General features: G+C 45.5%; 1 protein-coding gene across 1 annotated transcript in view; it reads left to right on the top strand.

Annotated features, from left to right (window-relative positions):
• Window positions 1-17,842, top strand: part of LOC142243667 (uncharacterized) — a 30,586-nt gene extending 12,744 nt beyond the window's left edge. The window contains exons 3-4 of the mRNA XM_075315799.1: window positions 5,100-5,201; window positions 10,413-17,842. Coding sequence (XP_075171914.1) covers window positions 5,100-5,201; window positions 10,413-11,992 — 1,682 coding nt within the window. The 3' untranslated portion in view covers window positions 11,993-17,842. The remainder of the gene's footprint in view (window positions 1-5,099; window positions 5,202-10,412) is intronic.
• Window positions 17,843-24,673: the final 6,831 nt, after the last annotated feature.

Raw genomic sequence — 24,673 nt, 5'->3', positions numbered from 1 at the left:
GACTTTCTCAGTCGCCAGGGCATGGACGCAGGGAAATGGTCTCTTCACCCGGACGTGTTTCAGGAGATCTGTCGCCGCTGGGGGATGCCGGACGTCGACCTGATGGCGTCACGGCACAACAACAAGGTCCCGGTTTTCATGGCACGGTCTCACGATCACCGAGCTCTGGCGGCAGACGCCTTAGTTCAAGATTGGTCGCAGTTCCGGCTACCGTATGTGTTCCCACCTCTGGCATTGTTGCCCAGAGTGCTCCGCAAAATCAGGTCCGACTGCCGCCGCGCCATTCTCGTCGCTCCAGACTGGCCAAGGAGGTCGTGGTACCCGGATCTGTGGCACCTCACGGTAGGCCATCCGTGGGCACTACCAGACCGTCCAGACTTGCTGTCTCAAGGGCCGTTTTTCCATCTGAATTCTGCGGCCCTGAACCTGACTGTGTGGCCATTGAGTCCTGGATCCTAGCGGCCTCAGGTTTATCTCATGAAGTGGTTGCCACCATGAGACAGGCTAGGAAGCCATCCTCCGCCAAGATCTACCACAGGACGTGGAGGATATTCCTATCTTGGTGCTCTGCTCAGGGAGTTTCTCCCTGGCCTTTTGCATTGCCTACTTTTCTTTCCTTCCTGCAGTCTGGGTTGGAAAAAGGTTTGTCGCTTGGCTCCCTTAAGGGTCAAGTCTCCGCGCTATCCGTATTTTTTCAGAAACGCCTGGCGCGACTTCCTCAGGTACGCACGTTCCTGCAAGGGGTTTGTCATATCGTCCCCCCTTACAAGCGGCCGTTGGAGCCCTGGGACCTGAACAAGGTTCTAATTTCTCTCCAAAAGCCGCCTTTCGAGCCTATGAAGGAGGTTTCCCTTTCTCGTCTTTCACAGAAAGTGGCCTTTCTAGTGGCGGTCACGTCTCTTCGGAGAGTGTCCGAGCTGGCGGCGTTATCATGCAGATCTCCATTCCTGGTGTTTCACCAGGACAAGGTAGTTCTGCGTCCAATTCCAGAATTTCTTCCCAAGGTGGTATCTTCCTTTCATCTCAATCAAGAGATCACTTTACCGTCTTTGTGTCCGCATCCAGTTCACCAATTTGAAAAAGGTTTGCATTTATTGGATCTGGTGAGAGCACTCAGGATCTGCATTTCCCGCACGGCGCCTCTGCGCCGCTCGGATGCACTCTTTGTCCTTGTCGCTGGTCAGCGTAAAGGGTCGCAAGCTTCCAAATCCACCCTTGCGCGTTGGATCAAGGAACCAATTCTTCACACCTACCGTTCTGCTGGGCTTCTGATTCCATCAGGACTGAAGGCCCATTCTACCAGAGCCGTGGGTGCGTCCTGGGCATTACGGCACCAGGCTACGGCTCAGCAGGTGTGCCAGGCGGCTACCTGGTCGAGTCTGCACACTTTTACCAAGCATTATCAGGTGCATACCTACGCTTCGGCGGATGCCGGCCTAGGTAGACAAGTCCTTCAGGCGGCGGTGGCTCACCTGTAGGAAAGGGCTGTTTGACGGCCCTATCACGAGGTATTCTTTTACCCACCCAGGGACTGCTTTTGGACGCCCCAATTGTCTGGGTCTCCCAATTAGGAGCGACAAAGAAGAAGGGAATTTTGTTTACTTACCGTAAATTCCTTTTCTTCTAGCTCCAATTGGGAGACCCAGCACCCGCCCTGTTTTCTTAGGAAGTTTGTTTTTTTTCGGGTGCACATGTTGTTCATGTTGAACAGTTCAGTTCTCCGAGGTTGTTTCTCGGGTTGAATTTGTATTTAAAACAGTTATTGGCTTTCCTCCTTCTTGCTTTTGCACTAAAACTGAGGAGCCCGTGATCCCACGGGGGGGTGTATAGCCAGAAGGGGAGGGGCCTTACACTTTTAAGTGTAGTACTTTGTGTGGCCTCCGGAGGCAGTAGCTATACACCCAATTGTCTGGGTCTCCCAATTGGAGCTAGAAGAAAAGGAATTTACGGTAAGTAAACAAAATTCCCTTCTTTCTCATCATTGTATTGTTGGCTGTAAGTTCCACGGCCTTCAGCAGCTCGGATGTTGTAACTTTAGTTACTTTCCTGCCTATCTGCAGCCTGTTCTCTGCCCTCTCTGATACTGTAGATGCTTTCCCCTCCTCTTCAATTATCTATTGTGCTGTTTCTAAATAACTAAACTTTTCAACCTAAACAGTAAACCTCAATGGATTTCTTTGAGTGCATGAAGCTACTTTCACAAGACCGTATTTTTGGCCCAAGTGCTGCCTGTGACCAGTGTTATTCATTACAGCTGTTTGGGGGGTTTTTTCTTACCCCAAGCACAGAATGTCTGCATGAGAAAAAAAATTGCAGCATTCAATGGTTTCTTCGATATTTCGGAAGCTCCAAGATTCACTTATATCCAAAGCGGTTGCTATCAGAAGAAAGAAAAAAAATGGTAGGCATGCACCCAAGTAGGCAAAAACAGTCCTTTATTGCATCCGGACAAGAGGAAAAAAGGAGGATGCTGGAGCAGGGACGACAGCTGCCGTTTCACTCACGGAATGTCACTTCTACACGCCTGTTTTTACCTATTTGGGTGCCTAGCGTTTCTTCTTTATAGCAACAGCTTTGACTGTTTTTCTGGTTTGGCACACCTGTATGTCCTCGTTCTCAACCCCAGCTGTCCGCTATAGCTGTCAGATTGGCTTAAAGCTTGGGTCTTTAGTGCTGGACTTCCATTTTTTTATGGCTAGCTCACTTCTATCCAATCTATCTTCCTTTTATTCCCCCTCTTACACATTAGACTAATGTCAGCCATGGCACCTTCGGTATCAGTGGGCTCAGCCAACAGTCTAATAAGTAATAAGTATGGCAGCCCCCATCTCCTCCAACAATTATCTGGACCGTCTCCAATTTCGCAGTGTCCATCTTTTTGTTCTCGGCAAAGTAACCCGCCGTCATAGGAGACTCGTAGAGAACACAGGATCGAGAGTTGGCCGAGGTGGCGGTCATCCGATGGCTCGGTGGGCCATCTATTGTGTATGGAGGCCCCGTCACCATTTGTGCAGATAATAACCGCAATGTCTGACCCTGATGACGTGAGAGCTGAGCAGGAGCCCCCTGTAGGACCTATTGTGGTCTCCGTTAGGCCACCAAAGTTCCATCGTTACCCGGGCTGTGGAGATGGTAAGCCAAACCTGCGACTCCGACTCCTCAATTTCCCTTGCACCGACTCCACGACTCAAGACTCCCACATATATTGCTTATGTTTAAGTGAAAAGTTTATTGTAGTACAATGTGAAAATCAGACATTTAATCATTTTTATGATACAATAATCAAGATATTTAGATATATTTTATGTTCTATTTATTGGAATACAACTTTAGAACCCAAGTCCTCTTGCGCCTGGCAGTCCTGTAGCCGCTCATCCTAACTGCTACCTCAGTCAGACCTTCTTTTCCTTTAGTAAGCTGTTGATCATCAAGCAGTATACGATGACTTGGGTCCACATAAACAGCTGCCAGAAGAATTTTATTTTCCAATAGCTGTGTCTCTCTGTTTCACTGAAGCAGAAATGCAATTAAACCTCCTCTGTGGGACAGGCAAAATAGCAAGTTCTACCACTTCCTTATGAAAATGACAGGAGTTAAATCCTCAGCTTGTAATTTTTTAGTCACGGTAAATGGGTGATTAAGCAATTCCTTCAATTCAGCCATCTGTGTCCATTGACCTTCATTTACGGTTACTTGAGGGTTCACCATATCTATAAGAAATGGTTTTAGTTCAAGCAATTGCTCAATCATTAAATAAGTGCTGCCCCACCGAGTGGCTTGATCGACAATTGCCCCTTTCCCAACATGTCTCTTCAAGATGGAATCAATTTTAGGGGTTCTGGCGGCAATAACCAATTTCCTCACTTTTCCAATCAGATTTCCAGAATGTCCCTCCTGCAGACTATCTCTTATTGCCAGCTGCAGCGTGTGCACAACACAGCGCATGTGATGAATAGGAAAGTGTTTTCTAGCAGCTTTAACAAGATCATCTATTTCTAAAGTATCATTTTGCTGTTCTTCTGTTGTAATATCTGTTTGTTCCTCAGTTAAATGAACAGCGCTGTGGCTCCATCTCACACATACTGAATCCTAAATGTTCTTCTAGCTGTTGTTCATCACTCATTCATCAGTTTAATTGTACTTCTCATATTTGAAGCATTGTCTGTTACAATAGCAAGAACCTGCTCTTTTTTGAGTTCGTAATCTTGCAGAACTTTTTCCACTAAGGCCTGGAGAAACTGGAGGCCTCAAAAACAGATCCTCACAAAGAATGAGCATGTCAGATTGTGCGTCGTTTTTCTAATCTGCTTTTGCTATTGAAAACATTATGTATGAGCTCAAAAACCTTTCAGGTGATGCAGTTTTTTAAAAAGCTGATCTGCTTTTGCAGCTGAAAAACGTATCCTCAAAAAACGCAGCAAAAAAGCTGTGTGTAAATGCAGCCTTAGATCAGGAATAGAACAGACATTTATAGGACATTTCATAACTTTCCCAAATTCCTATGAAAAAATATTCAGCACATTATACATTAAACTACTGTACGCAATATATTATATATTTTAGGAGTCGGACTCGGTGCATTTTATACCGACTCAGACTCCACAGCCCTGGTGTCCCCTATATAGAGAGAGATTAGTCGGATATAAAAGCTGCATTTTACTTTCTGCCTTTCTCAATTAGTGGATTCCAGATTTTCTCGTTGTATCCAATTGAGGAAATTGCAACTTATCGATGGAGAAATAAAGTTATGGTCGACGCAAAACATAAAAAATCACTAAAACAGTAAAAATACAAACAAACTGTACACGTTTGGTTTCCCCGTATTTGCACTCACCGGGGTTATTTCACCTTACGGTCTTCTGGATTGAGCTGTTTTGTTGCTGGAATCCAGATTTCGATAAGTATGGGAAACATTTCTTCTACAAAAGTTAGACTTTCAGCTTTTGCCTATAAAGAGGACGAGTTCTCAAAGTCACTGACTGCAAGCAGAGATCCTGAAAAGTATATTAGACGTTTCCATGATATTTTTATATATGAGATTGAAAAATGTCGTACTTTTTACACCAAGTTTTTACTTGCAATTGTTTCTTCTATTCCAGGTTATAAGGTGCCCATTATATTATCATGGATGCAGAGCAAACCCCCAGCCGTCAAAGCAACAGCCCCCCGCACGCCATCGCCCTCTGTACCTGTTACACAAGGTGGAATGCACTTATCAGATGTCGCCTTTCTTCATTCTGTTTTGTTGTTTTTTTTTGCTTTATTTTACCATCTTGTACAAGATTTGTAGAAAATCAACAAATATGAAAGGTTTAGTGCATATCTGCCATCGCGATCATTGTCAGGACTTATAAATATATACCGTAATTTTTGTTTTAATAGGACGCACCAGATTATAAGAGGCACCCGAATTTAGAGAAAAAAGGTTAAAACAAAAAAGGGTTCTGTCTTATAATTTTGTGGTGCCCTTACTCCCAGCAGCAATAGTGGAGTAGGGTCACAGGAGGCAGGGGAGGTGGTGGAGTAGGGTCACAGGAGGCAGGGGAGGTGGTGGAGTAGGGTCACAGGAGGCAGGGGAGGTGGTGGAGTAGGGTCACAGGAGGCAGGGGAGGTGGTGGAGTAGGGTCACAGGAGGCAGGGGAGGTGGTGGAGTAGGGTCACAGGAGGCAGGGGAGGTGGTGGAGTAGGGTCACAGGAGGCAGGGGAGGTGGTGGAGTAGGGTCACAGGAGGCAGGGGTGGTGGTGGAGTAGGGTCACAAGAGCCAGGGGTAGTGATGGAGTAGGGTAACAGGAGGCAGGGGTGGTGGTGGAGTAGGGTCACAGGAGGTAGGGGAGGTGGTGGAGTAGGGTCACAGGGGTGGTGGTGGAGTAGGGTCACAGGAGGCAAGGGCGGTGGTGGAGTTATGGTCACAGGAGGCAGGGGCGGTGGTGGAGTAGGGTCCCATGAGGCAGGGGTGGTGGTGGAGTAGGGTCAGAGGAGGCAGGGGTGATGGTGGAGTAGGTAAATGCTGCAGGCGGTGCAGCGGGTGTTACAGAAACTGTCAGAACATGCGCAAATGTGGCTCTCGGCTTAAGATCTCATCTGCGCATGCGCCGCCTCCAGCCCATTGATCTCCCAGCAGTGGACATAAGGAAAATGGTGCCCGGAATCAGCGCGTGCGCAGATTGAGCTATTGGTTCAATGATGGGCCTGATATGCCACCATTTTCCTTAAGTCGGCTGCTAGGACATCAATAGGCTGGAGGTGGCGCGTGCGCAGATGAGATCTTGAGCCAAGAGCTCCATTTGCGCACGCGCCGACTCCGGGCGCCATTATTTGAAGCCCACACTGCAGACATTTTCAGGATGGCCCCTGCCGTACCGCCCTCAGCACAGTGCAATGCCCGCAGCCTCCTGTGACCATTCTCCACCTCCCGGTAAGATACATTTCGCTTATAAGACGCACCCCTCATTTTCCTCCCAAATTTTTGGGAGGAAAAGTGGATCTTATAATCAGAAAAAAGAAAAATACGAAACCTATTTAGCTCGCACGATCAAAATGCAAAAAATAAAAATTGCACAATTTGGTTGGTTTTTTTGTTCAGGTCACCTCACCTTTCAAAAAAAAAAAAAGAAATAAATAATAGTCATCACAAAGTCGTATGGATCCCAAAATGGTAGCAATAAAAACTACAGCTCATAAAAAAATAAAAATTAGCGTTGATCAAAAAGTACAAAAAAGTTATAATTCACAAAGAAAGGGGTCATTAAACCAAATAGTTTATATATGTGTGTATATATGTGTGTGTGTATGTGTATGTATATATATATATGTATATATATATATATATATTATATCTCTCTCTCTCTCTCTCTCTCTATATATATATATATATATATATATATATATATATATATATAAAATATACACAGTGCTGGCCAAAAGTATTGGCACCCCTGCAATTCTGTCAGAGAATACTCAGTTTCTTCCTGTAAATGATTGCAATCACAAATTCTTTGGTATTATCTTCATTTATTTTGCTTGCAATGAAAAAACACTATAGAGAATGAAACAAAAATCAAATCATTGATCATTTCACACAGAACTTCAAAAATGGGCCAGACAAAAGTATTGGCACCCTTAGCCTAATACTTGGTTGCACAACCTTTAGCCAAAATAACTGAGAACAACCGCTTCCGGTAACCATCAATGAGCTTCTTACAATGCTCTGCAGGAATTTTAGACCATTCTTCTTTGGCAAACTGCTCCAGGTCCTGAGATTTGAAGGGTGCCTTCTCCAAACTGCCATTTTGTGATCTCTCCACAGGTGTTCTATGGGGTTCAGGTCTGGAGTCATTGCTGGCCACTTTAGGAGTCTCCAGTGCTTTCTCTCACACCATTGTCTAGGGCTTTTTGAAGTGTGTTTTGGGTCATTGTCCTGCTGGAAGACCCATGACCTCTGAGGGAGACCCAGCTTTCTCACACTGGGCCCTACATTATGCTGCAAAATTTGTTGGTAGTCTTCAGACTTCATAATGCCATGCACATGGTCAAGCAGTCCAGTGCCAGAGGCAGCAAAGCAACCCCAAAACATCAGGGAACCTCCGCCATGTTTGACTGTAGGGACCGTGTTTTTTTTCTTTGAATGCCTCTTTTTTTTTTCCTGGAAACTCTATGTTGATGGCTTTTCCCAAAAAGCTCTACTTTTGTCTCATCTGACCAGAGAACATTTTTCCAAAACGTTTTAGGCTTTCTCAGGTAAGTTTTGGCAAACTCCAGCCTGTCTTTTTTATGTCTCGGGGTAAGAAGTGGGGTCTTCCTGGGTATCCTACCATACAGTCCCTTTTCATTCAGACGCCGATGGATAGTAATGGGTGACACTGTTGTGCCCTCGGACTGCAGGGCAGCTTGAACTTGTTTGGATGTTAGTCGAGGTTCTTTATCCACCATCCGCACAATCTTGCGTTGAAATCTCTCGTCAGTTTTTCTTTTCCTTCCACATCTAGGGAGGTTAGCCACAGTGCCATGGGCTTTACACTTCTTGATGACACTGCGCACCGTAGCCACAGGAACTTTCAGGTCATTGGAGATGGATTTGTAGCCTTGAGATTGCTCATGCGTCCTCACAGTTTGGAGTTTCAAGTCCTCAGACAGTTCTTTGGTCTTCTTTCTTTTCTCCATGCTGAATGTGGTGCACACAAGGACACAGGACAGAGGCTGAGTCAACTTTACTCCCTGTCACTGGCTGCAAGTGTGATTTATTATTGCCAGCACCTGTTAGGTGCCACAGGTAAGTTACAGGCGCTGTTATTACACAAATTACAGAAGCATCACAGGATTTTTCACACAGTGCCAATACTTTTGTCCACCCCCTTTTTTATGTTTGGTGTGGAATTATATCCAATTTGGCTTTATGACAATTTTTTTTTTTTTTCATTGAAGACAAATTAAATGAAGATAATAATACCAAAGGATTTGTGATTGCAATCATTTTCAGGAAGAAACTGAGTATTATCTGACAGAATTGCAGGGGTGCCAATACTTTTCGCCAGCACTGTATGTACAATATATATATGTGGGAAAAGGTTGAGTTTTTCAACCTTTTCCCACATTTCAGGCTTCAAATATAAAGATACAAATTTTAATGTTCTGGTGAAGAATCAACAACAAGTGACACAATTGTGAAGGTGAACGAAATCTATTTCTTATTGTAAACTTTTGTAAAAAAGAATAAACTGAGAATTGCAGCATGCAATATTATTCATCCCCTTTACTTTCAGTGCAGCAAACTCACTCCAGACGTTCATTGAGGATCTCTGAATGATCCAATGTCGTCCTAAATGACTGATGATGATAAATATAATCCCCTGTGTGTAATCAAGTCTCCGTATAAATGCACCTGCTCTGTGATAGTCTCAGTGTTCTGTGTAAAGCGCAGAGAGCATCATGAAGACCAAGGAACACAACAGGCAGGTCCGTGATACTGTTGTGGAGAAGTTTAAAGCCGGATTTGGTTACAAAAAGATTTCCACAACTTGAAACATCCCAAGGAGCACTGTGCAAGCGATCATATTGAAATGGAAGGAGTATCATACCCCTGCAAATCTACCAAGACCCAGCCGTCCATCCAAACTGTCACCTTACACAAGGAGAAGACTGATCAGAGAATAGATGCAGCTAAGAGGCCCATGATCCCTCTGGATGATCTGCAGAGATCTACAGCTGAGGTGGGAGAGTCTGTCCATAGGACAACAATCAGTCGTACACTGCACAAATCTGGCCTTTATGGAAGAGTGGCAAGGAGAAAGCCATTTCTCAAAGATATCCATAAAAAGTGTTGTTTAAAGTTTGCCACAAGCCACCTGGGAGATACCAAACATGTGGAAGAAGGTGCTCTGCTCAGATGAAACCAAAATCAAACTTTTTGGGCACTATGCCAAACGATATGTTTGACGTAAAAGCAGCACAGCTCATCACCCTGAACACAGCATCCCCACTGTCAAACATGGTGGTGGCAGCATCATGGTTTGAGCCTGCTTTTCTTCAGCAGGGACAGGGAAGATGGTTAAAACTGATGGGAAGATGAATGGAGCCAAATACAGGACCATTCTTGAAGAAAACCTGTTGGAGTCTGCAAAAGACCTGAGACTGGGACGGAGATTTGTCTTCCAACAAGACAATGATCCCAAACATAAAGCAAAATCTACAATGGAATGGTTCACAAATAACCGTATCCAGGTGTTAGAATGGCCAAGTCACAGTCCAGACCTGAACCCAATCGAAAATCTGTGGAAAGAGCTGAAAACTGCTGTTCACAAACACCTCCATCCAACCTCACTCAGCTCCAGCTGTTTACAAATTAAGACACAGGGGATGAATAATATTGCACGCCCCAATTTTCAGTTTAGTATTTTTTATAAAAGTTCAAAATAAGCAAAAAATTTCGTTCAACTTCACAATTGTGTCCACTTGTTGATTATTCACCATAAAATGTAAATTTTTTATCTTTATGTTTAAAGCCTGAAATGTGGGAAATGGTTGAAAAATTCAAAGGGGAATACTTTCGCAAGGCACTGTATAGATATAGATATATATGGGACAGAGTTAACAAAGTTCTCTGCTCATTTGGTAACTTGTTTCCCATTTTTTGGTACATTATATGGTAAAATTAATGGTGTCATTCAGCACTAAACCAAGCCCTTATACCACATTATCAATGGGAAAAATATCTATTCGAGGAAAGACCATAGTGGCGGCATTATCAAGGGGGGTAAAAGCCGTTCTGCAGATGGATAGTAAGTGTCTACAATGTCCATGTTTTTTTGCCTTAATTATGATACCTTCAGGACAATTCTTAAAAAAAACAAACAAAAAAAAAAAAACCCCTATGTGAGAGCTCTGACTTATTAATGACTTATTTTCTTTGTCACAGTGATTGAGACCAGCGACAAGAAGTCTTCTGTTGGTCACCGTATGAGGACCAGAGCTGCTGTGTTACAGGAGGCTCATTCTGCGTTACCTAAAGAGCCGGAAAATCCCGAAAAGTTGCCCGCCAAAAGGCCCCGACCGCCTGAACAAGACAAAACCCAGACAAACGAAAACGGTGGTTTGAATGAAAAAGAAGAGGATTCCCTTCCAAACTCTAGAACCGGCAGATGGTTTAAGAAGCTGTATTGCCCCCATTGTGATAAATGTTACAAATACAACTCTGCCCTGGAAGCCCACATCAGGACCCACAGTGGAGTCAAGCCCCACAAGTGTGAACTTTGTAACGAAACCTTCTCTTATAAATCGGAATTGATTGTACATAGATGGAAACATTCCCGAACTACAGTGAGCAAGTCGCAGGGTGCGGAAAATATGGTTCCACTGAAGACAACCAGCAAACCATCCTCCAGAGGCTCCACTTCAAAATCAAGCAAAAAAACTAAAACAAGCTCGAGAAACAAAAGAAAAGGCTCAAGAAAAAAGAGAAGAGCGAAGGTGAGTAGTGCCTCGGATACCAGCTCGATGGATGATGATGATCCTTCTGAAGTGGTTGCGACTCCAAAGACTGATTACAATGGAACTAGCAAGCAAGCTGGAGAAGTGGCTGCGAACACAAGCTTGACGGGTAGCAAGGCCTCAGAAACGGCGACAACGCCTGTCACCAACGCCAGTGCCACAGACAAGCAGGCTAGTGAAACTTCTCCGAAAACGAGCTCGGTAAATACCGAAACCTCCAAAACTACCACAACTCCAGTGAACGGCCCCAATATAACCTCCAAAACTACCACAACTCCAGTGAACGGCCCCAATATAACCTCCAAAACTACCACAACTCCAGTGAACGGCCCCAATATAACCTCCAAAACGACCACAACTCCAATGAACGGCCCCAATATAGCGAATGCTGATGCTCTTCAGGAGAAGCCGCTCAAATGTAATTACTGTGAGAAAAGGTTTAACAGCCAAATGATCCTGGAAGCCCATCATCGAATCCACACTGGAAAACTTGCCTTCCCTTGCGAGTATTGCGACGAGAGTTTCTCGAAGGCGTCGCTGCTTGCTGCTCATAGCGGCAAACACAAGGAATGCAAACCCTACCAGTGTGACCAGTGCGATAAAAACTTTAAAGACGAGACTCTCTTCCAAGCTCACAAGAGGACACACAACGGAGAGAAACCTCACCAGTGCACTAAGTGCAACGAATGGTTCCCAAACCGTAACAGCTTATTGGTACATGAGCAAACCCACCAAAAGCCCAAGCCCTACCAGTGCCGGCACTGCGAGAAGAGCTTCAACGACCAGACCCTGCTCATCACTCATGAGGGAGTGCACTCGAACACTAAGCCCTTCAAGTGCTCCCATTGCAACCAGAGCTTCTACCTCAAGAACCTTTTAATTTCCCACGAGGAAACGCATGCCCCTGCAAAACCCTTTCAGTGCACCAAGTGCGATAGGAGTTATTATAAGGAGGAGACTCTCATAGCTCATATTCGAATCCACAAGTCACAGAATAAAAGCAAGTGAGTTGGCGACTGAGCTACTGCCCTGGTGGCTCGAAAGAAGTGGGCACTACTTCCTCTACCCTGTCCTCATACATGAGTTTTGGCAGGAGGTTATTTAAGCTCCTAACGGCACAAGAGACCGATACAGGCTGAATAAGTGCTCCCATATCTGAAATGTTCTTTATAGACCGATGATACAAGGTGGAGATTACCCGATCTGCATTTGAGCCACCTACATTTCTATAAAGCCACTCTCTCCTCATAGCAATACTTCCCCTATTAAAGCAACAGCCAAGAACTAAATTTCTTCTGGGGATAGGGAAGGATTTAACATTTATTTCTAGATCTTAACTCCATGATTTCCAACCTATGGCTCTCCAGATGTTGCAAATCTACGGTCCTTGGCTTGGCGGGCATGCAAGTAGTTGTAGTTTTTCACCAGCCGTAAAGCCAGAAGTTGGAAACCACATGTCTGTCACGTCTAACAAACGAGTTCTTTATTCTCCAAAGCGGAGTGCCCCTTTAAGATGAAGGTCTGAGATCTATTATACCCTGGTTGTTACAATACGATGAATTGGCGTCTGGGACATGAGCAGAATTAGCCAGAAAAGATGATTAAAATCTTAACTACTGTAGAAGTTGGGCGGGACGCCTCTGTGATCCGCATGGGAGGTATTCCGGCGTTAAAAGGTTTTATATCGGCTGTGAAAATAATTGAGCTGCTGTGCTGAAATAACATGGGCTTGTACTGTCCCCTGTCCCGAGCGCCGAAGCCTCGGCGGTTCTCCTGGTCTTTACCACCGATGCCGGTATTACGGTACGTGCCGTGGGCAGAAAAAATCAAGACGAACTTCCAGCTTTGTAGAACTTTCAATCAGTGGAAGTCCATGAACTGAGTCTTCTTTTTTTCTTTTTGTGGCATCAATGCTTAACGCCAAAGAGCCCCTTGTTTGCAAATCAAATGCTATACGGGGGTTCAAAGAACAGGAAAAACTTTGACATAACTACGTCTTGTGACAGATGGGTGCACACAGCAGATATTTCAGTGTTAGGCGTCTGCAGCGCCGGACTTTTCAATTTTTCCTTGTGCGTTTCGGCAGCAGTTTTTGCTCCTGCGCAAACTACTGTGGCCTGTGGGCACCCACCCTAAAAACACTGGTGAACTCTCTCTAGTATGACCATTTTCTTGTATTATAGGGTCAAATTTGGCACATTTGTTACCGATTTAAGGTTGGATAAACCCTTTAAAGCACCACTCTGGTGTGGTTGTTGTTTTTTATTTCACCGCCGGAGTGGTATCACTTGTCCGTTCCCTGCCCCTAGAAGAAAACTCACCCGTCACCGTCTTCTGTTTTCCCAGCGCCGCTCCGGTCCCATCTTGTGACCACAGCTCCTGTCTGACCGGACGTCACTTCTAATGGTCACATTGTTAAGTCTATAAAGGCCTCGTTCTGGTTCTCATAGATTTACACTGAGAAGTGACTTCCAGTGATTCCGCAGGTCACCAAAAGTAGAAGGCGACCAGAGCGACGCTGAGATCAGAAGGCGGCGGGCGGTAAGTATTCTATACCTAGGGAATACACTCTGGTGGTGAAATAATAAAAATTTCCAGTGGTTTAAATGTTGGCAGAAGAGCGAGAAAGTTTTACTTGTGCCTTATTATTAATTTGTATATAATGAAATAGTTATAATGAGTTGATTGCATTACTGTAGAGGCAAAGCAAAGAGAAGGAAAAAATCCAAACACTCCTCCACATTCATGTTTAAAGTGCAACTTTGTTCAAACTTTAAAAATTAGTAAAATAGGCGCTGGAGGTTCACGTTACGTCCGGGGTCTGTGTTTCGCCCCGGGTCTGTGTTTCGCCCCGGGTCTGTGTTTCGCCCCGGGTCTGTGTTTCGCCCCGGGTCTGTGTTTCGCCCCGGGTTTGTGTTTCGCCCCGGGTTTGTGTTTCGCCCCGGGTTTGTGTTTCGCCCCGGGTTCGCGTTTCGCCCCGGGTTCGCGTTTTGCCCCAGGTTCGCGTTTCGCCCCGGGTTCGCGTTACGCCCCGGGTTCACTCTGGCCTGTTACATGCAAGTGGTAGACTGAACTGCAGGCTCTTATGATCACAACCAATGGTTGACTAATGCTGCATGGTGTTTTTGGACTGTACAGCGGTATCTTCCCGTGCCACAATCATTGCCCAAAGCAGCACCCCGCAGGCTTCCTATCTGACACACAATACTGGTGGCACCTCTTGTATTTATGATTAGGAGCAGGAGAGCGCACCCCTCTTGGCATTACTTGTATAAAATGAAGAAAGAAGGCAGAAGACGATGTCTCCAAGATGCATCCTCCACCAGTAGCTGCAGAGCAAAAGGTGAAGAGGACATGGTTATGCCAACGTCTGCTTCAACCTAGTAAAGTGCAGCAGTAATTTTTGGCATTTACAAGCCTGTTTGTTCCTAAGCCCATAGTAAAATATGGATAATCTCTTAAAAGGGAACCTGTCGGGCGCAATGGGTGCAAATTACTAATCCCAGCCTATAGTATCGCAGATACAGGGGTCTTTAGAAAAAGTATTTCTAAAGATCCCATGTGATATGCTAATGAGACCAGCACCTAGTTGCAAGGGCGTTACTTCCCTTGGCTAGTCGGCCCTCTTAACATGTATGCATGGCCCTGTGGGCGTACTAACATGCTAATGAATGCGCAGCATCAGGCATGGTTGCGCTCACCTCTCTGCTGCCATCTCTGGACTTCGGCTCAGTGCGCATGATCCCAGACTTTCGGTCATGGGCACTACACAAGTTTGAAGCCAGGACGCGTACACCCGGCTTCATAGTGCGCATGATTGAAAGTCCGGGATTGTGCACACTAACCCGAAATCCAGCATCTGGCATGGTGGCAAAAGAGCTGAGTGCGACCATCCTCTGACGCTGCGCATTTCTTAGCATGTTAGTTAGCCCACAGTGCCATGATTATATGCTAAGGGGGCCGACTAGCCAAGGGAACGGACGTCCTTGCGATTAGTCCCTGCGCTCATTAGCATATCATATGGGATCTTTAGAAATACCGTATTTTTTGCTTTATAAGACGCACCGGATTATAAGATGCACCCCAAATTTAGACATAAAAAAGGGTAAAAAAAAAAAGAAAAATGGGGTCCGTCTTATACTCCGGTGTTCTCTTACCGGAGGGGGGCAGCAGTGGTGGTGAAGCGGGGTCACAGGAGGCAGAGGTTGTGCTGGCAGTGGCAGCGGGGTCCATGGTGGCAGGTGCGGTGGCGTCTGGTGGCAGCCGCGGTGGCGTCCGTGGTGGCAGGAGCCGCGGGGTCCGTGGTGGTGGCACGAGCGGCGGCGACGGGTGAGTTGTGCAGCAGGCCGGTACATTGAGTGTCCCAGTGTCCGTGGTCCCGGTTCAAATGATGGCGCCTGGAGCGGCGCATGCGCAGATGGATCTCTCATCCAAGGGCTCCATCTGCGCACGTGCTGACTCCCGGAGCGGCGCATGCGCAGATGGAGCTCTCATCCAAGCGCTCCATCTGCGCACGTGGTGACCTCCGGAGCGGCACATGCGCAGATGGAGCTCTCATCCAAGGGCTCAATCTGCGCACGCGCTGACTCCCGGAGCGGCGCGTGCGCAAATCTGCGCACGCGCCCGCTCCCGGCGTCATCATTTGAAACTGGTACCGCGGACAAACTGGTAACCTGCTGCACAGCCGCACGCACAGAGTGGCAGCCAGCAGGCTGCCCGTCCACCCTGCGTGTAAGCAGCCAGGTACCTGTCCTTGGCGCCAGCTGCCTCCCGCACACAGGAACCCGGTTGCCCGCCCGCACAGAAACCCGGCTGCCGCCCGCATGCACAGGCACCTGACTGCCGCCCGCACAGGCACCCGGCTGCCCCCCGCACGCAGCCACAGGTACCCGGCTGCCACCCGCACGCAAGCACAGGTACCCCGCCCAATCGCCGCACAGACAGGACCCCCTGGTAAAGCTATATTCGGATTTTAAGACGCACCCCCCATTTTCCTCCCAAATTTTTAGGAGGAAAAGTGCATCTTATAATCCGAAAAATACAGTACTTTTTCTAAAGACCCCTTTATCTATGCTACCATAGACTGGGACGGTTAGGCAGGGATTAGCAATATGGAACCAGAACTGCTCGTGGTTCTGGATGCATATTGCACCTGACAGGTTCCCTTTAAGGATCGATGGCGCACAGAGCAACTTGCATATAAAGGACCATAACAAAAGTTACCAGACACGAGCCTAGCAGAAGCATTTTCCTCATTGGAACCATTTGGCCGTAGTTTCACTTTAATGCACTTTATTTCTGGGAATGTAATGCACATTTCTTTTTCTCCTTCGTTCAGGTCAGTAATGTGAATCTACATTTTGAAAACCTAATAAAACCTATTTTACACTTCCATGGGAGTTTGACCTTTGTAGAAGCATTGGATGAGGTGGTACCAATTCCTTACGAGGTTTATGAAAGGGGATAAAGGGACGGAACCTCCTGAACAAGAAGCAAATGTACAACCCCTGTCAAAAATTCTGACCTCCCCCGGCTCTGAGGATGTTCTTTCAGTTGTTTACTTTTGTTTCAGATCACAGACGGCACAAAACTAAAGTCATTTCTAATGGCAACTTTTTGGCTTTAAGAAACCCTAAAAAAAAATCATGAAAACATAGCTATCCAGTAACGGTTACTTTTCAAGACCAAACGGGGAAAAATTATGGAATCACTCAATTTTGAGGAAAAATTATGGAATCATGAAAAACAAGCCAAAGAACCCTCCTATAATCCATCACTAGTATTTGTTGCACCACCTCTGGCTTCTGTAACAGCTTGCAGTCTCTGAGGCATGGACTTAATGAGTGACAAACAGTTCTCGCCATCAATCTGGCTCTACGTTTCTCTGAATGCTGTTGCCAGATCAGCTTTGCAGGTTGGAGCCTTGTCATGGACCATTTTCTTCAACTTCCACCAAAGATTTTCAATTGGATTGAGATCCGGACTATTTGCAGGCCATGACATTGACCTTATGCGTCTTCTTTCAAGGAATGTTTTCACAGTTTTTGCTCTATGGCAGGATTCATTATCATCTTGATAAATAATTTAATCATCCCCAAACATGCTTTCAATTGATGAAATAAGAAAAGTGTCCAAAATTTCAATGTACACTTGGGCATTTATTGATAATGTAATGACAGCCATCTCCCCAGTGACTTTACCTGACATGCAGCCCCATATCATCAATGATTGTTGAAATTTACATGTTATCTTCAGGCACTCATCTTTTTATTGTTTAGCTTTTCTGTATGTAAATCCCATTTCCTTTAGGTGGTTTCTTACAGTTCAGTCACAGACATTGACTCCAGTTTCCTCCCATTCCTCATTTGTTTTGTTGTGCATTTCCTGTTTTGGAGACATATTGTTTTAAGTTTCCTGTCTTGACGCTTTGATGTCTTCCTTGGTCTACCAGTATGTTTGCCTTTAACAACCTTCCCATGTTGTTTGTATTTGGTCCAGATTTTAGACACAGCTGACTGTGAACAACCAATATCTTTTGCAACATTGCGTGATGATTTACCCTCTTTTAAGAGTTTGATAATCCTCTCCTTTGTTTCAATTGACAGCTCTCGTGTTGGAGCCATGATTCATGTCAGTCCACTTGGTGCAACAGCTCTCCAAGGTGTGATCACTCCTTTTTAGAAGCAGACTAACAAGCAGATCTTATTTGATGCAGATGTTAGTTTTGGGAATGAAAATTTACAGGGTGATTCCATAATTTTTTCCTCATAATTGAGTGATTCCATAATTTTTCCCCCTGTTTGGTCTAGAAAATTAACAGTTACTGGCTGTACATTATGTTTTCATGATTTTTTTTAGTGTTTCCTAAAGCCAGAAAGTTGACATTTGAAATGACTTTAGTTTTATGCCGTCTGTGATCTGCTTTTTTTTTTTAAAGAAAAGTAAACAACTGAATGAACATCCTCAGAGCTCGGTGATTCCATAATTTTTGCCAGGGGTTGTATCTAAGCGTAATACAAATTTGCAGATTAACTTCATTATTTTAAACAAAAGAAAAACAAAACCAAGAAGAGATGACAACAATCCGCCTGGTGCGAAAGCCAATTTCTGTTGATGTGATTATTACATGGTCAAACATACAGGTCAGCATCACGGGCCCCCCGGGGAGTGAGATCTCAGTCGTACGGCATATTGCTCAGACGTAGTTATGATACTTTGACTCAGTCGTTGGTTTTTTGTCTTGTTTTTTTTTTTTTTACATGGTCATTTACAACCTCTTGCATGGCAGACATGAGCCACAGGCTGCACTCCTAAATAAACAAATGAGGATTTTTTTTCTGTCTAAAGAATAAAATGGTATTCTTCTTCTTTACAGGCATATTGTGCTGGCGCAAATAGATATGTTTTTATATTGTAGGTAAAATAAAAGTGAATACGTTTTGGGGTTTTTTTTTTCATAAATTTGTCAAAAAATAGTTACTACAATCAGATTTTTTGATACCTTCCAAACCGCTCATAGACCTTGAAGCACCACTCTAGTGTTTTTATTGTTTTGTTTCCCAGAGCTGGAGTGGTGCTTTAACTCTTAAGTCATTTGCCCCCTTGCGGCGTCTTCATGTTTACCGATGATGCTTAGTCCCGCAACGCCATCTTGTTACGGCATCTTCTGACTGGCCGGAAGTCAAAAGTTACGTCACAAGTTCTCAATGCAAGTCTATCAGAGCAAAAATGGGGCTCTCAAAGGGATGCATTGATTTGTGACCTCTGGTGCGTTTAATGAATCACCTGGAGCACACTGCGGGTCACAAATTGACGAAGCGGAGATAGTGGGTGAGACACGGGGCAAGGGGTTTGCATTTAAAGTAGCACTCCCACTGAGGCAATTAAAAAAAAAAAAAAACTATAATTTTGCATTAAACATCCAGGGGATCTGGGGTATGGCTTGGCAGTGCATGTGAGTGGCCACACGAAGTGAGAGCTCCAGGAATACCTGACTGCACTTACACTGGGCCCCAATGCTAGTACAAATCAGCTCCCTGGGTGCCTGAAGCTCTTCTGCACCTTCTGAGGACACGATCATAGCCGAGGGCAAGGGATAAAAAACGTTGGGGAACAGGGCAATGAGAATTAAGATGGCGCCGACGTGCCTGGATCAGGGCAGGAAGAGAGACACCAGCTAACCAAATGGCGAAACTTGTTGGCTTTGTCAGAAACCCCATTATCAGACCACAGCCCCTGATGAGGAATAATGTGTGGGTTGTTGGTATTCCGGAAAGAACAGAGGGCAACAAATATTTTGAAAAATGGGTACACGCTCTATTTGTGGACTTCCAGTCACCTCTACGCTGTGGAAAGAGCACATAGACTCCCTACAAGACCAGTGCCAGCAGGTGCTCCTCCTCACCCGGTCCTAATCAAGTTACTCCGTACAGGGACAGATGCTATCCTTAGGGTTGCCTGTAGCAAAGGGGAGATCTCTAAATGGCCACAAAATCTCCATTTTACTCCATTAAAGTCTCAAAAAAAAAAAAAGATTGCGCAATTTCTGTATGTCAAGCGCCGTCTGCAAATATCTTATTCCATGCTTTATCCAGCTAAACTCTGTGGTAGCCAGCCATGGTTGAGTCTTTCTTTTTGAGCATCCTAAAGAAGCCCTGTGATGGATGGATTTAAAGAGGACCAACCACCAGGATTTTTTTATATGAACTAAAGGCAGTACCATACTGGCACTAAGATGCTGAATCCAGGCATACGTGTTGTAGAAAGATCCGATGCTTGGTTGCAGAAATATCTTTAATCAAAATTGCAGAAATGCACTGCACTTTGACTGACAGGTGCAATGGGGCCGGGCCTTTGTGGGTCGGGTCCTCGCTGTAAAGTCCTCCTCCGGCTTCCTTTATGATGCACCCTCTTCAGTTGAATCTCGCTCTGCAATTGCTGTTGTTGATGGCGCGTGCGCATTGACACAGGGATTCTGTCTTCATTAAAATGGCACTGGCGTTCACGCATGTGTGAACTGCGATTTCTGGCATCATTTTATTGACGACACTGCTGTGAAAACTGAACGGCAGGGACGCATGCGCAGATGTAAGAAAAATAATCTGCATACGTGCCGAAGCCTCATAGTCTTCACCGCAGTGTCTTCAATAAAATAAAGCTGGTGATTGCGGTCCGTGCATGTGCAGACTCCGGCGCCATTTTAATGAAGACAGAATCACTATGTCGCGCACACGCTGCCAACATCAGTAAGGGTGATAGCGGCTTATGCTCCTTATAATGCAGATGAAAGCAACATTTATTGACAACGCCTGGTGTTCCCGTGCTAATTTTGGGACATTTCAACATTATCCATCTGTACTGGGATAGGTTGAAGCCAGATCTTGCCACGGAGTTTTCTCACATCTCTAAATTTGGTGAACTATTGTCAGAACTGTCACTATCAGACCTGTGGCTAACTGGCCATCCAAGGGTTCAGCACTTTTCTTGCTATTCCAAATCTGATGAAATACTATCGTAAATAGATTTAGGTCTGGATACAGAACATATCCTACCACTTGACATATCGATGAAATACCAACCTATGCGCTGAGCAGGATATCTGGCCCTGGCTGACACTGAACTGGGTACTAGCTAATGAACAGGCGGGATGAGCGCTAGTCAACCCCACCAGGTCCTAAAGAAGACACAAACAAACAAGGGAAAGCAAACAACTTATCTCCCAGAGAAACAGCAATGTACGTTTCTCCAGATTATTACAAGCCGACTGCTTGCAATCAGGACTTTATAGACACTTAACTCTGTCACCAGTAACCTACCAAGGGGAAATGCAGGTATGTAAAGACACAGAGGGATAATGTTAAGTGTGCCGCCCCTGAGGCTCTGGTCGCCACAGGGTACTGCAACTGAGTTAAGGAGCAGTATCTATTTGGGGTAAGTGACGGGTGGTTTGCCAATGCTCACACCAGACATGTTTCACATGCAGGTAGGTGCTTTCCCCACAGGAGGGTGGACTGGGGTGGACACGGAGAGTCAGCCATCCAGAAGTATGGGACTTTCTGGTCACGAGGACAACCACTGGGGGGCGGGTGTCACATGGGGTATAAGAGGAGGTAGCCATTAGGGATGTTCGTGTTCGGGAGACTCGCCCGAACGTTTTCTAAAGTTCGCGTTTGGGTTCTGATATAACGCGAACTTGCGTCCGAACACCGAACTTGAACTTTACAGTTATGTGATGAGGCGGAGGGCTGTAAAATAAAGAATACAGTTAATAGTTAATAATAAACATTGTCGTTCTGACATTGTACTTTATTCTGTACAATATGGTGTTTCCTGTGTTATTGATAATGTTAATAAAAGTTAAATTTATAAAAAAAAAAATAAACATTGTCATTATACTTACTGGTCCCGCGACGCATCCCGCAGACTTCTCCTTCCGATCATCGCTGTGCCCTCCCGGTAACCACCACTGATGATAGGACCTTCCATGACGTCATACCCATGTGACCAGTCACTTTGTATTACCTCGTTGGTTACAGACCGGCTCCCCGTCCCTGCATGTCAGCGCTCTTTACAGAGTCAGCCCACATGCAGGGACTGGTTGCCACAGCCGGTGAATAGCGGCGCTGGGAATCAGGTGATCGGAGATCACAGTTGCTATAGTGACCCGCCTGTCAGGTTACTATAGCAACGGTGGCAGCGGTGATGTCACCGCTTACCAACACGCAGCCTCTGCTCACTAACTGCGTGATTAGACTGCACAGGGAGCAGCAGCATTCTTCCTCCCTCGCAGTGTTGTCTGATGTAGCAGAGCTGAATGGGTTGAAGGAGACAGAAGACCAGAATCGTGGAGGGGTGAGAGGGGGTAATAAACATGGAGTCTCGAATTGTGTCTGTGTATTTATTTCTAAAAAAGTATTTTTTCTCTGTGTGGTGTGTTTTTTTTTTTTACCCTTTATTGGAGAATCTGAATGACCGGGTCAAACTTTCCTGACATTAAGAATCTCTGGCTTTATACTAGCTAGTAAAACAAAGCTAGTATCTCCTCATTACTCAGTTTTCCACCCGTCACCAGGGCCACTGGAAGAGTTGGATACAGCGCCAGAAGATGGCGCTTCTATGAAAGCGCCATTTTCTGGGGTGGCTGTGGACTGCAATTCTCAGCGGAGGGGCCCAGAAAGCTTGGGCCAACCTGCTCTGCGGATTCCAATCTCCAGCTGCCTAGTTGTACCTGGCTGGACTGGGGCCTGAAATGGGGCGAAGCCCATGTCGTTTTTTTTTTTTTTTAAATTATTTCATGAAATAATTAGAAAAAGGGTTTCCCTATATTTTTAGTTCCCAACTGGGTACAAATAGGCAGCTGGGGGGTTGGGGGCAGCCCGTACCTGCCTGCTGTACCTGGCTAGCATACAAAAATATGGCGAAGCCCACGTCATTTTTCTTTGTTTTTTTCGCAAAAAAAAATGCTTCTTTGGATTTTCCATTGCCAGTGAAGGTAACAGCAAGCAGTGGGGGTTAGCAGCCAGTAGCTGCTTGAATTACCCTTAGCTAGCAATACAACAAATGCAGCAGGAGCCCATGTATTTTTTTTTTAATTATTTATGTAAATAACTTAAAAAAGGAGCTTCCCTGTATTTTGATTACCTGACATCACAGTACTGTAAAAATAAATAATTTTAAAAAATAACGTAGCGCTCCGCGGTATTTTTGATTCTCAGCGCAGATAAAGCAGACGGCTACGGGCTGCCACCCCCATATGCCTGGTGTTGCCTTGGCTGGCAATCAAAACATAGGGAAGCCTGTTAATTTTTTTTTTTATTTAAAAAAATAATTTAAAAAAAAAATGCGTGGGCTCCCGCCGTATTTTGATCGCCAGTCAGATAAAGCCAGGCAGCTGGGGGCTGGGATTGTCTGAAGCCCGCAGCCGCCCCTGGAAATGGCGCATGGTTTCTTAGTGCCATTTCCAGGCGCTTTACCCGGCTTGTCCAATGACCGTGATGGCAGTGGTTTGCTGGGTAATAAAGGGGTTAATACCAGATTTGTATTCTCAGATGGTACTAAGCCCGAAATTCATGGTGTCACGCCAAAATAGACATGGCCACCATGAATTTCTAGGAAACAGTAAAAAAAACACAACACAGATTTTTTTTTTATTAGAAATAAAACAAAAAACATTTAGAGACTCCACCTTTTATTATAAAAAAATCCTTAGTCCGACGTAATCCACAGGGACAGCAAAGTCAGCTTCATCACTGCACAGACACAGTCTATACACAGTGAGAAGCGAAGAGCAAAGTCAACTCTACTTCATCTTGTGCACAAACAGTCTATACACAGTGAGAAGCACAAGGCAAAGTCCACTCTGCTTCATCTTGTGCACAAACAATCTGCTCTGTGCTTCTCACTGTGTATAGATTGTTTGTGCACACGATGAAGCAGAGTGGACTTTGCCTTGTGCTTCTCACTGTGTATAGACTGTTTGTGCACAAGATGAAGCAGAGTTGACATTGCGCTTTGCTTCTCACTGTGTATAGACTGTCTGTGCACAAGATGAAGTAGAGTTGACTTTGCTCTGTGCTTCTCACTGTGTATAAAGTCAACTCTCCTACATCACTGCACAGACAGTCTATACACATTGAGAAGCACAGAGAGCCATGTCAGGTCTGCTGCATCCTTCTGGACAGAGGATGCAGCAGGCTGACAGTGACGGGATGATTGCACTTGCGTCTCGCAGTGCATCACCCCACTCTCCCGACAGCAGCGCCTCCGCTGTGGAAATACATGCAGCTGACCCACTGCTCGGGAGATTGTGCGCCGTGATGCGATGACACTCGCATCACGGCGCGCCAGGACCTGTGATGACGTCATACTCACATGACCAGTTTGTAGCCAACGAGGTAATACAACATTCACATGTGACTGGTTACATGGGTATGACGTCACGGTCATGGCAGGTCCTTTTAGCCAGAGTTGCTTACCGGGGGGAACAGCAATGATCGGACGGACGCGTTAGCAGAAGCGCTGGGAGGCAGAAGCCTGTAGGATGCGTCGCGGGACCTGTAAGTATGATCAGAATGTTTTTTTAATAACGTGCTTTTTTTTAACAGCTCCTGGACTCGAACTGTAAGACGAATGTCCCAGAAAGCTCGTGCTCATGTTCGTGTGCATGAACACCATGTGTTCGGTATGGACACCGAACTTTACAGTTCGGGTTCGCCCATCCCTAGTAGCCATGACACATAGGGAGCTTTCTGGAGAGACGTCCCATGAGACCAGACTGGTTGCAGGAGAGCACCAGTGTTGGTGGAACGATACACAGCTCATCTTGCCGTTGTGGAGTCTGGGGCTTGTGAGCTGGAGCTCAGCCCAGGGTTCCTTCTGCTGATCGCTGGACAGCGAGGACAAACAGGACATTTTACACTGACACCGGTAACCACCTGGATCTTGCACCGGATAACCAGAGACTTACCAGCAGTGAGCCAGTACGCTCTCGGGCAATCTCCTAAACAGTGAGTAAAACACCTGAACCAGAGCTCTTGCCTCGTTTCCATTATTTACCAGCGACCACAACCACTATCATCCTCCCCTGGGGCCTATCTCTACTTGTGGAGAGCCATCACACCTAAACTGCCCCCAGGGTTACGGAACTGGGCAACGGCCACCCAGTGAACTATCCCAGTAATATACAGCCTG

Source organism: Anomaloglossus baeobatrachus, chromosome 6 (genome assembly GCF_048569485.1).
Source record: "Anomaloglossus baeobatrachus isolate aAnoBae1 chromosome 6, aAnoBae1.hap1, whole genome shotgun sequence".
Classification (NCBI taxonomy): Eukaryota; Metazoa; Chordata; class Amphibia; order Anura; family Aromobatidae; genus Anomaloglossus; species Anomaloglossus baeobatrachus.
Note: the sequence above shows the minus strand (reverse complement) of the source record. Positions and strands in the feature narration are given on the sequence as shown.